At 41.0% G+C, this 13,608-nt stretch overlaps 1 protein-coding gene across 3 annotated transcripts in view; it reads left to right on the top strand.

Moving 5' to 3' along the window:
• PTPRB (protein tyrosine phosphatase receptor type B) overlaps positions 1 to 13,608 on the top strand; it is a 114,168-nt gene that overhangs the window by 26,660 nt on the left and 73,900 nt on the right. For 2 of the 3 annotated variants that reach the window (XM_007082248.3, XM_007082247.3), the window contains exon 4: positions 3,143 to 3,416. In XM_007082248.3, coding sequence (XP_007082310.2) covers positions 3,143 to 3,416 — 274 coding nt within the window. Of the gene's footprint in view, positions 1 to 2,572; positions 2,737 to 3,142; positions 3,417 to 13,608 lie in introns of those variants that run through there. The other variant, XM_042992751.1, reaches the window with a different exon arrangement.

Here is a 13,608-nt window from a genome sequence, read left to right as displayed (position 1 = left end):
ATAAACATGAAAAAAAAAAAAAGAATCCTATTTAAAGAAACCATTTCTTCTGTTCCGAATTCCTATTTCCGAGGGCATTCTTAACGAATCACTTCTAATAACAGAATTTGCAAGCATCTAAACTGTTTTGTGAGGGTATTTTGTGATTGCCTTGTTTGATTAGTGCTTTAAATTTTGCCTTTTTTTTTTTTTTTGGTGCATTTGCCTACACCTAAGGATTATAGGTAGAATGTTAGAAAGTATATTGAAAATGAAATATAATTTTAGATTAACTTATACGGTACAGTAGGTTGTGGCATGTAGTATTTAAAAGAAAAAAAAAATTGTTAGCCAACCTTGGAGGAGACAGGATTTATAGTAGATTTCCACAAAGGACAGAAGGGTATTTAGTATATCTGGGTGAGAAGACTTCAACTCTGAGTGGCAATTTATGAGAAAATAGTATAAACCTCAATGAAAAGGGCAAAGCGAAAGATAGGCAGAAGTTAGAAAAGTGCAACTTACATGATGGATGAATTTAAAAGAAAGCAAAAAAAAAAAAAAAAAAATGTGACCAGGATGCTATTACCAGGCAAACCAACACCTAGATGGCACATTCAAGTTTCCAAAGATGCTTTAACATCTGTGACCTTATTCATTCTTCATAACAGCTCTGGGAAGTATTTAGAGTGATACAATTCCAGTTTTACAGACAAGGAAACCACATTGTTTTCTGAATACAGCAAGAAAAGAAAAAGGTAATGTTGAAAAAAAGCAATGAAGCCGCAAAAAGACTCACGTAAGGGCTGAGGGCAGCCCGTGGGCTGGCAGTATCTAATGGAGAGTGGAGGGGACCATCTCTGATGCTGAAGAAAGGCATGCCAGGCTGTGAAAAGCCATTGAACTTGGGGGCAAAATACAGAGGGCCAAAAAAGCTCTCTTGGAAGGCAAGTCACGTGGGCAGAGAAATAGGAAAGGTTCCTTCCATCTTCCCTGAAATGCGCACATGTTTAGGTTTGACCTTTGAGTGTCTGCAAACTTGAAAAGGAAATCTGAGGTCTTGCAGATTTAAAGCCCGTAGAATCTCTGAAGGGGTAGGAATTTCATGTTTTCATTAAAAGATTTCTTAAGAACATATTTTCTAAAAAAATTGGAACAACGTTCCCTTTTCTGCTTATCCTCAGAGTAGATACAGTTGATATAGAAGTCAATAATATAGCTTTATGTATAATCTGCCTGTCAGAAAAAGAAGGGAATGTGACTTTCTTCCTATTGCTTTAGCTCCAGAGTATTCTGTTTTGAAAATTAAAACGTAAAATCTTATCTTTTTTGGCAGTTGTCAGGGATGACACCCAAGAAAAGCAACCGAGCATTATAAAAGTTGTTGCAATATTTTGCTTTTATCATCTGTGTGCAATTAAACATTTTTGCTCTTTGGTTATTAGGAACTCTTTTAAAAGCCATTTTCAGATACATGATCATTCAGGTACCCAGGCAGTTGCTAAAAAGCATAAAGTTAGTGCTGAAAACGGAGTAAATTCCAATTTTCCTTATATGTGTGGGAGCTGAGCCTTGCATGGTATTTTCCACAAAGGAGAGTTTTATTGCTTTCTTCTATTGCTTGGACAATTATGGATGAAACGGTTTTAACTACTGGATGGTCAGTGATGAAACTGCTTTGCGGTTTGCTTTGTGGGATGAACAACTGGGAGTGATTATATTTGTTCTTGGTCAGCACCATTTGCATCAGATTTAGGGAGGACGCCGACCTCTAGACAGGAGAAAGGGGAAAGTGAATGGCAGAGAAAAAAACAAAAAGGTCAAGTGGACAATGGACAAGATCCTGAGGGGGGGTGGGGGTCTTGTTCTGTCGCTGGTGTGTCAGGGGGGTGTGCACTGGGACAAGTGAGTGTTTTGAGGTGAGAAAGGCAAGAGCACTCTAATAAAAGGCTTCAGGAAGGACTGTAGGCGACCCAGGGAAATCTGCTGTGGTCAAGTTTAATCCTGGGAAAAGAGGCCCTAGAGAAAGCAGATGAGGAAGATAGGAAGGAAGATAGGGAGGGGGGAGGCGCTGGGCGTGGAGGGAGGTAGGGGGCGGAGGGGGGAGCTGGAAAGTGAGAGGGAGCAAGTACGGATCCTGGCTGCGACGGCAGGGAGGAGAGCCACTGGGTGGGAAAGAAGTGAAAGTCCGGGAGAGGAGGAGGAGGAGGCAGAGCTCGGTGGGGCCCGACGGGACCCCCGGGCCGCGGAGGCGGCGACGCGGGGCAGTGGGCTGCGGTGGGCGACAGCGTGGCCCGCGTCGCGGGGGGGGGGGGGCCCTCGTGGCAGCCTCGGGCGTTGGCTCCTCGGGGCTCCCTCCCTCGCCGGCGCATTGTTCCTTTGCCGGGAGACGAGGAAATTGCCTTTTGATTGCGGAAGTCCGCGGCCGGGGCCCGGGGCGAGGCAGCGCGGGTCAGCATGGCAGCGTGGGAAGGGCGGCGCGCCGCCTGCCCCCGCCGCCTCTCGCGTCCGCAGCCCGCCCGGGGCGGCAGCAGCAGCAGCGGCAGCAGCGGCGGCCCCTGCGCGTCGCCAGCCGGGAGGGAAGCGCTCTGCGCCCGCGGGGCGCGCTGAGCGCTCGCAACAGGTGGCCCCTCGCGCCGGCCGTCGGGGCTGCCCCGCGCCCCCAGCCCCTCTGCCGAGTCCGGGTGGTCACCGCCGAGCGCGATGCTGAGCCATGGAGCCGGGCTGGCCTTGTGGACCGCGCTGAGCCTGCTGCAGGTGAGTGGCCCGAGAGGGGTCGCGGGCGGACGCGCCCCTCCCCGCCGACGACCAAAGTCCCACTCCGCTGTCGGGTCGCCTGGGTTGTGTTTTGCAGAGGGAGACGGCAGGATTTCTTCCTCTCCTTTGGGAAGAAAGATCCTCTTCTGAGCCCCCAGCCGGACTGACAGCTCACACTACTTCAAAGGCGCAAAAGCCACCTTCTTTCTCCAGCTGTTCCCGGGAAAGAGCAGCTAGGGAGAAAGTTGCCACCCACCTTCTCCGCGGGCCTTTTCTCTGGCTGGAGGGCAAAGGGATGGGCCGAGGCTGGGGCTGAGGGCTGAGGAGGCGGCTTGGGGACCTTGCAGTGGACAAGTTCCTGGGCAGTCTAGACTGTGGGCTTCACCTGCCTCTGGTTCCTTTGCAGGCTGGACTGGGGGAGCCAGTGAGATGTAACGTCACCCTGACAGAGTCCAAGGTCTCCAGCCGGTCCGTGTCTCTCCAGTGGAGAACTTTGGGGTCACCCTGTAACTTCAGCCTCATCTATAGCAGTGACATGTCAGGGGTCGCATTGTGCCACCCCACGCGGATAGACAACATCACCTATGGATGTTACCCCAAGGATTTACAAGCGGGAACCATCTATAACTTCAGGATTGTGTCTCTGGATAGAGAAGAGAAAACTGTAGTCTTGCAAACAGGTAAGGGGCGACAGGTGCAGATGGGCAGCCAGGCCACTCTGGGCTGAGCCCTGCCTTTTCAGGATGGTGTTTCATTTGAGTTCCAGGCATACAAAAATTAAAGGTAAAAATACCTGTGAAGATCAATATTGACCGAGATTTCTAGTTTCTTCAGATCTGGCCAGAAGCAGCTTGGTTGACTTTGAGAGATTTCCTTAGTGCCGAAGACAGCGGACTAGCCCTTTGAAGGGGAGCACAGCAAACAGGAGCTGTGGGCTTTGGGGGGAATTTGTTAAATTTGTTAAAATGATGTGGTTTGAGCTCCCATCACATTAAATTGTCAAGCCCTGGAATAATTTTAACTTAATGTTTTTAGAATAAATAATGGAAGTGCAATGATTAGGGATATGCCTTCCCTCAACTTAGTTTTATTTTTGGAACCAGGACATAAAATCTTCAGGAATAGAATAGAGCCATTCATAGGGGAGAATTGGTAAAATCCCATCAAACGAGGGCATGAAAATTAATTTGTATAACTTGAATAACTAAAACAGCATAATATCAGAGAAAGTCCTTCAGTTACTCTGGGCTTCAAATCATTTCTTTTCCTTGCACTTTTGGCAACCCTCGCAAGGAGTAAATGGTAAGAGTATATCTCTCCAGCCTCAGTTTTCTTGTCTGTAAAATAAGAGTGTCAGCCTTGGTCATTCAGGTCCAAGTTCTTACCAAGTGCCAATCACTTGGCACTTACCTCCTTACTCCTCTCAGCTACCCGGTAACTGTGCTCTAAATTCTCTAACAACTTGGCTGTTTGATGACGTCATCAGTCCTCCTTTTAACAATATCTTTACTTGTTGCACTAGTGAAACTTTAAACTTTTATCCGGGAAGGTCAATTTCACAGAAAATTTCTGGAAGTCAAATTGTAGAAATGTGTTGTCTTACTCCTAGTTCATGGTCAACCTGAACAAAGGTTACTTCCTGAGCTACAGTTCTTTAAAAATGTGTGAGAGCTTTCAGCTCTCAGAGCAGCTACAGCTGGGTCAGGAAATGTAGCTGGATTCGTGTAATAAGTCAGTCAAATATCAACTCTCTTATTTTTTCAAAGAAAAATTAAGAATGCCCAGTTATATCACTTGGCTTGCTTCAGGTGAAACATCTAGATAATTTCTGAGATTTGCAGGAACTTAAATGGAAAAATTGGTTATGTTTTTGTATGGAATCAAAGAAAGACTGAAATCAACCACATAATGAGAACATTTTACAGACATTAAGGGGCTGGGGTTTTAGTCATAAAATTGTTGGTGTCTCAGTTTGTGAGGATGGTTTTGTGAACACTCAGATTGCTAACACTGTGACATTTGTGGCATAGAACTTCCAGATGTGTATACTGCATTTGCTAAGATGTCTGTTGAATGGGGCAGAACGATTTTTAAAAATAGGAAAAGGACTCACTGTGGGTGTTACGAGTTAGAATGCGCTCCAAGTTTAATTATGCATGTAGGTGTTCCAAGTCCAGAGACATTTGTGAAATGTAAGACATATTTGCATTTTATTGACTATGTTGAGTTAAAAAAAAAGACTCCATTGGCATTCAGGCTTTCATCATTTTTCTTAAGGAGTTACTTTTTACAGTATCACAAATATACTTTTCACCACAAATTTTATGAGCTCCCTGATAAATGTGAAGAATGAAATTTGCAGGTGATGTTTATATAATGATATTTTCCCCCCATACTTATTTGTACAATGGTAGAAGGCTTAGGATTCTCTACCCTTTAAAAATAACTTAACTTACATAAACATTTTTTACTTAAGATATTTTTAAAATCTTTCAGGAAGGATTTTTTTGGTTGCCTGTTATTTGTTTTTTGTCATTGGTACTTTCTATATTTTAAGGACACATGTGAATCTTTCATTTATTTGAGAGAAAGTATAGCAGTTCTCTAAATTGCCAGGCTATAGAGACGAACTCTACAAATCCTATTTTACTGTTAGTAAAGCAGGACCAACTAGTAGCATAATGTGAAGTCTGAGATACAACTTCAATCAAAAAAAAGCTACTCAAAATGTATTGGTCTTTCCTTATTCCATTTTGCCTGTCTTCTCAGTCTAGAATAAAGCAGAATGAGAACAAGACATGATTTGACTAGAGATACAACAGTTGCTTAGATGATCTCTGTATCATTCCAAGTGTGATTTGTCTGATTGTTTTTCCTGAGAAGTTGTCTAAAATAGCTAATTTATTGTCACGTAGACATGACCGTAAAGATAAAAAAGTTTTAACTAAATGGGAACTATTTCAGCAACAATCAGTTTTCACTCCAGATTTTAAGTCAGAATTGAAGAACACCCGTGGATTCAGCAAAGATTTATCAAGCATGGATCCTGCAGGGAATCATGCCAAGTAGTGACTGGTGCACTTATAAGGATGCTGAACAAAACGTGGTCCCAGCCCTTGCAGCCTTGTGCAGGGGTTGGAGAAGGTCATGATGAAGGTAGGAACAGAGCTTCATCACTTCTTTCCCAGATGAAGACCTTGCCTGCCTCGTGGATCCCACACTTTCATAATCATAGAGAAGACATTAGGCAGTTCTCAGGTTTCTTTAGTCATTAAATGGTTGATGCAACAGCCATAATAAGTTGAAAGCCAACTTATTTAGTTGTGAACTCACTGGAAATCAAATAATGAAGACAACAGATATGGAAAAATTCCAACACTTTTGTAACACTGTGTCCTCAGTGTCTAAGCAGAGAGCTACAGACTGGTAGCCCTTAGGGGTGTCTAGGTGTCTAATAAATTTGTTTCATTTGGCTCACGTAATGTTTTTGAAAAATCCAGATTATTTCACCAGCACTATAAATGGCAAATTTACAAAAATGCCAGCTTTATGGGTTCCCTTAAAACACTGGAAGATTTGGCAAAGCTAAACCGGTCTGCCTAGAACTCTCTAGAGCTAAGCTGTAGTTTCTCTCCTTTTAGATACCAATCCACTGGAATCCCCCTGGACCAGTTCTTTATTTCTGTACTTAAATGCATACTAAGGGCACTTGAGTTTATTTAAATGAAACTGTAGAGTTTTCATTCAGAACTTTTTGGGGGCTTTTATCTTCCCAGAAATAAGAAGTGGTTTTTCAGTATCTAAAATGGCAACCAGCACATCGTATTCAATAAATATTGATTAAATGGATGGATAGATGGATGAACAAATGGATAGCTGAAAGAAACATTTTTTTACCTTCCATTTCCAGACATCAGTTTGCTGGATAGATAGATAGATAGATAGATAGATAGATAGATAGATAGATAGATAGATATGAATGAAAGAGATGAATATTTCAGTAGGAGAATGTATATATACTAAAAATATGATCTGTTGGGTTATAGATAGTTATAGAGCCTTAGGGAAGTAGTCCAGTAGTAGAGAACTTTACTTACAGAAAGAATATCTTACTAGCACACGCCTTCTTGTTAGTCAGGTTCAGCTACTAAATAATCAGCCTAGAACAAAGAGTGAAAAACAATGAGCTCTTTTAATATGGCTAATTCATTTGTCTTTAGTACACTTCAGGAACTTTAATTACCAAATCACCATACCAGCTACTTATTTTCACTTCACAATGTTTTACTTTTACCAGGGACTCTATGACAAAATACCAGACCAAATGCCTTAAATAACAGAAATGTATTTTCTTACAATTCTGGAGGCCAGGAGTCCTAGCCCAAGGTGTCAGCAGCTTTTTTTCTGAGGAATCTCTAACTGGCTTGCAGATGCCCACCTTTTTGTCGTGTCTTCTCATGTTTGTTCCGTGTCCGTGTTCTCTAAGGACACCAGTTATATTAGATTAGGGCCCACCCTAACAACCTCGTTTTAACTTCATTACCTTGCTGAAGGCCTTATATTCACATACAGTCACATTCTGAAGTACTGGGAGGTTAGGGCTTCAACACCTGAATTTTGGAGGGACACAATTCAGTCCATACACTTACAGAGCTTTAAACATCAGCCAATACTTCTCAATAATGTCTGTAAGATACTTGCATCAAAATCTTTTGCAGAACCTCTTATAAAAGCATATATTATTGGCTTATACCCCACATGTAACAAATTTAGAAGGAGTGGAGGCTAGGGTGTCTGATTTTGAACAAATATCACAGTGAATCAATGTACAATGAAGTTCAAGAGCTATTGACATAGTTTTTCTTTTATTCACTGGCATTAAGATTCTGGTACCATTCCTCCCTATGCATGGCTAAATCTATAATACCTAAGAATATTTATTATCTTTCCCAGGAAGAAAATAATACTCTAATATTTGTCTTGTGCTTTTATAGTACACAAAAGACTCTTACTAACTTTATTTAGTAGATAAGAGTATAAAATATTTAGATTAGAGGCAGTTGGGTGGTTCAGTTGGGTAAGTGTCCAACTTTGGCTCAGGTCATGATCTCACAGTTCATGAGTTCAAGCCCCGTGTCAGGCTCTGTGCGGACCGCTCAGAGCCTGGAGCCTGCTTCACATTCTGTGTATGTGTGCCTCTCGCTGCCCCTCCCCTGCCCATGCTCTGTCTGTCTTTCTCAAAAACAAACATGTTTAAATATGTTTTAAAAGAGTATAAATTATATATTATACTAACCATATATTGTTTAATTTAATTTTTTTTTTTAATTTTTTTTTCAACGTTTTTTATTTATTTTTGGGACAGAGAGAGACAGAGCATGAACGGGGGAGGGGCAGAGAGAGAGAGGGAGACACAGAATCGGAAACAGGCTCCAGGCTCCGAGCCGTCAGCCCAGAGCCTGACGCGGGGCTCGAACTCACAGACCGCGAGATCGTGACCTGGCTGAAGTCGGACGCTTAACCGACTGCGCCACCCAGGCGCCCCTGTTTAATTTTATTTTTAGGGAGTATTGTGAAGGCGTAGGTTGCATAATGCTTGAGAGCTCAGTTTAAAGGCAGCCTCCTCCATCACTTACTAGTCAAGTTGCCTAGAGTAAGTTACTAACCTCTCCAGGACTTTTTCCTAACTTATAAAATGGGGATGATAATAAAAATAACACCTACTTCATAGGGTCATTTTGAGGTTTTATTTGGTTCGTACATAAATTCTAGAATAGTTTTGTCACATACTAAGTGCATAGTAAGTTTACTATTATTACTTTAAGGTTGGAGGTGAGACGGATATTCATGAGAATTAAAAGTCACACAGCTAGTATATAATAGACCCAGAACTTGAACACTCATTTGCTGACTCCATTCCAATTCTTTCCACTACTCTGCAGAAAGGATATAATTTTTAAGTTGGTATTAGTTCTTTCAAATTACCATATAATATTGTTACTACTTTTCAAGTCAACTTTTAAGGAAGAAAAAATACATTACAAAATACCTTAAATCTGTGTATATTTAGCCTACACAAGGATGGAATCATGATTAAAAGCATTTTAGTGTGAAGAAATTATAAACAGCTATTGATTTTTTAATTGTGTAGAACTTTTGGTGATGGATTTCAATATTTAGCAATCAGCCATGGGCCGTCTATTTATTTCAGGAATTCTAAGGTCAAGCTGAGCTATGAACATGGAATGAACCAACCTAGTTCTCTGAACTTAATCTTCCTTTGAGTGTTTAGGAAGCTTCCTCCATTAGTCTGACTTTGTCCCCTCCATTAGTCTATTCGTGGGCAAGGCATTCTACAGGTTAGCTAGAAAGACATAAAATCTCATTTGTCAGACAGAATAAGAGAAGAACAAAGAAGCATTTTTTCACCTTCCATTTCCAGACATCAGTTTGCTAGAATACCCCTGAAGGTTAATGGCTAATATTGACACCTTTCTGACTTTGTAAAAGAAATCAAGCCCGTTCAATGTATACGAACGTACAGAAATGAAGATGAATATATGTCCCTAAACATATAACATGCAATTAAAGGTAACATGGTAGGGGCGCCTGGGTGGCTCGGTCGGTTGAGCGTCCGACTTCGGCTCAGGTCACGATCTCGCGGTCCGTGAGTTCGAGCCCCGGGTCCGGCTCTGTGCTGACGGCTCAGAGCCTGGAGCCTGTTTCAGATTCTGTGTCTCCCTCTCTCTCTGCCCCTCCCCTGTTCATGCTCTGTCTCTCTCTGTCTCAAAAATAAATAAATGTTAAAAAAATTTTTTTAAAGGTAACAGGGTAGGTTTACATATAGATTTCCAGGAATTTTTGTTTTTGGTTTTGCTTTCTTCCTTTTTTATGGGAAAACTCAAACATGTAAAAAAGTAAATGGAATAATATAATTAGCTACCATGTTCTCATCACCTACCTTCCATAGTTACCAACTGATAGCCAATCTTATTTCATCTATAGCTCCACCCACTCCCCCACCCCATATCATTTTGATGCAACCCAAGTCATCATTTGATTCCCTTTATACATCTTTTAGTATGCATTTCTGAAAGGATTCCTTTTAACATAACCACAATATCATTTAGGTACCTAGCATTAAAAATAATTCCTTACTAGCTACATGTCCAAGGTTTGGAGGCACGCATGAAGTGATAGCTCATGAATTTCTGCCTAGGAGAGGCTTCTGGGCAGCCATCTGATTGGAAGGAAAGGCCAAGGGACTTCTTTTGATGCAGCATTTATATAGCACTTTAGATAATATTGAGAAAGCCTCATTTGTTAATATCAAAGGGTTGGAGTTGGGCTGCTGAAGGATAGCAATCTGATGGCAGTGTTAACTCTCCATCGCTTGTCAGGGCACCCTCACATGTCAGCAGGGGCATGGTTCTCTGGTGCTCAGTAGGAGTGCCTTAGTTTAACCTGTTCTCTCACTCTGTAACACCCTTTCCTCTCTCTGATTTCTAAGTCCTACTTATGACCTTCCCAACTTGCTCATATTCATTTCCTTCATAAAGCCAACCTCTGAGACCTTAGCCCTTAGATATCAGTCTCCATTTCCACATTTAGTGTTGTTGCTGTCCTGTGTTACTCTTTATTATTATTATTATTATTATTATTATTACTATTACTTTTAATTGTTCTTTAAAGTTGATTTATTTATTTATTTTGAGAGAGAGAGAGAAAGCATGTGCAAGCAGGAGAGGGGCAGAGAGGGAGAGAGAGAATCGCAAGCAGGCCCCGCACTGCCAGCCTAGAGCCCAATGCAGGGCTCAAACTCGTGATCCATGAGATCGTTACCTGGGCCGAAATCAAGAGTCAGACACCCAACTGACTGAGCCACCCACGCGCCCCTGGCCTGTGTCACTCTTAACAGCAAGAAAAGCAGCAACATTAATACCGACTACCATTTACTGAGAGCTCGCCACATGCCGGGGCTGCACTTAACATTTACCTCCATTACCTCTTAACACCTACAACTCTGTAAAGGAGGTGTTTTTCTCTTTCACAGATGGGGAAACTGAGCATCAATGAGTTTAAACAACTTTTTGTTTAAAGTCACAGTTGTAAGTGACCGTGATGGGATTTGGACCCAAGTCTAGTCTGACATCAAAGTCACCCTCCCTAATTATTTACCTTTTGCTTACCTTTTCCACATACGTCTTGAGTGCCTGAGAGACTGTAGACTCTCAGAAGAGCATCTACCACCTAACGTACCTAGGGCCAAATACGATGTCCCTCACAGTCCGGCATCCAGCACTGCCGTTGATGATGATGTAAATCACTGCGAACACTGCTTTGATTTCCCTTTCAGGGCTATTAAAACTTGGAAAGTTGTTACTACTTGAACTTCATGTCTACTGTGTAAAGTTGACAAAGTCAAATGCATGTCACTCTGATGTGCTGTCGCAATACAGTATATCCTCTTAAAATAAGCCGGGAAGCTGACAGTAGTCATACAGCAACAACCACAAGGTAGAAGAGAATTACCTCTCTATAATTGTATGTCATGAGCCACAGATTCTGAGCAACTGCTTTTTCATTTTGTTTTCCTGCTCATTTTCAAACACCCGCACCAAGGGATGCTCTGTGGCTTTTGGTGCCACCCTTGACTTCCATGAGAAAATTCCCAATTATTTAATAAGAATAGATGGTGTTCATTCCATTTTATGTAGAGTTCTACAGTCTCCTGGCCACCCTGCTTTTAACTAAAGTAGTGTCCCAATTCTGTGAAGATACAGAAATGGACCCTGTAACTACTAAAAAGATAGATCTCTTGGCCTAGAGTTAGTGGGTGGTAAAAGATAAGGCGGAGAGGTGGGGAATGATATCCTATTGGCAGAGACCCTGAGTCCCTATGGAGAAACTTAAACTTCATCTCCTGAAACGATCTTGGTGCTATAAGATGGATGAGGGTGGTGATGGGGAAGATAGACAGAGAGATTATTTGGCAACAGTAGAGGAAATACAGGAAATAAAGAAGGCACCCAGAAAACTCTGGGAGCAGTTCAGACACAAGCAATGAGATCCCAGGTAAAAACAGTAAGGTTAGGGAACAACAAAACAAACAAAACAAACAAAAGGAACAATCAAGAAAAATTATTTTTCAAAAAAATCAGTATAACTTTTATAGCCACAGAATTAGATTTAGGTGTGGTTAGTGTTATTATTCATTTTATCTCGGCCACAATACTCAAGCCACCAAATCGAAGTTCTGTAAGTTTACCTATTATTTTCCATAGACATCTGGTTTGATTGCTTTGTTATTTTACTGAATATGCATTCAAGACATTGCCCACCCTAGGACAGCTAGAAGGAACTTGCAGCCAGGTGTTAGAATCTCAGCTGTACTACTTGTTACCTATATGATATAAATGAGTCACTTAACATCTCTGACTTCCTATTCCAACTGAGAAAGCACATTGTAAATTACCAGATCTTACATAGATACACTGTGATACTATCTTGACTTCAAGAAAAGCTTTTGGTACTAAACCTGGGATTGCCTGCACTCTTGTTTTAAGGTTGAATTTATTTCCAAAATAAATATTATCATTTCAAATTCTAAACACTCTGGACATTCCTATATCAACAGATAATAATGTTGTAGTGGCCATACAAAATAATTTTTAGGGAGGTATTGTTAACTTGCATTTTTTATATGTGAGTTTCACCTTCTTCCTAAGTCCCATTTTTTAAAAAGGGAAACAAAGAATTCATTTTGGTTCAGAAATATAGCTAAACTTCTTTTCCTCTAAGAACAGAAAAATTGGGTTGACATCAAGCCCACTTAGAAATTATCGGGCTTCCTTTTACTGATAGATTCATTCAAATATAACAGATGAGTATCACAGAACATTTGGCTGTCCATATTCCAGGTCTGTTTGCAACTAAGAAGGACAAAGATGTCTTAAATTTATAGCTAATGATAAATTGTGATATATTAAGATGAAATTATTGATTTATGGTTTTTGACCGTTCTTGTAGTTTATAAAACTTAACTAGTTACTGTATATATGAGAGTGATACATGGAAAAACCAGAAAGGCTATAAATGTACATATGTGTGCACTGATACCTGTAGCCATCAGCATGAATTACATAAGTCAAGTAGGGTTTTCTAATTACATACAAACTGTCACATGATCAAAAGATTGCATACATATAACTAAATTTTCAACTAGCATTAGAAATCTCTTGCATTCATATATATGTATATATGTGACATTCATTTGCATGTATATATGAAATTAACACCCCTTTGGAAGTATCTTAATTTGTTTCTAATAAAATATTGAAAAACAATCCTTTTTAATACAGCAGAGTTTTTCTCGGGCTTAGATTGAAAAGCAGTCTGAAAACTATTTAACTTCTGCAGCATCTGGGGCAATAGTGGACAAGTGCCAGCACAGGACTTTATCGCGGTATAAATGGGGTTTTAAGTGTTTGTTTCCAGTGCAGGTTCTCGCAGCCCAGGCACTTCCCAGTCTCATTGTTCCTTTGTTCTAGCGGATGTACAAAGGATTGACTGTTTTGTTTTCTGGCTCAGAGAGATTAGATAAAGCCTGCATTTCTGAACTTCACCCTCTAGGCACGCAACCTTAAAATTCATTTCTATAGCTTATATTTTGCAGATTATATGTGGTTTAGATGATACTGATCACACCATTATTGTCTTTAACCTTCATCTGGCTTGGAGACAGATGACAGTATTGATCTCCTTTGAGCTATCGCTGGAAAGCAGCTGTCCCTCGCATCCTTGTCCTTAAAATGCCTCTTCAGCAAAAATGTGCCATCTCAACTATGACAAGGTTGTTCTTGAGTTTCGTTG

The sequence above is a fragment of the Panthera tigris genome, chromosome B4, assembly GCF_018350195.1.
Source record: "Panthera tigris isolate Pti1 chromosome B4, P.tigris_Pti1_mat1.1, whole genome shotgun sequence".
NCBI classification, from domain to species: Eukaryota; Metazoa; Chordata; class Mammalia; order Carnivora; family Felidae; genus Panthera; species Panthera tigris.
The sequence above is the reverse complement of the archived record's forward strand: the minus strand, read 5'-3'. Positions and strand labels throughout refer to the sequence as shown.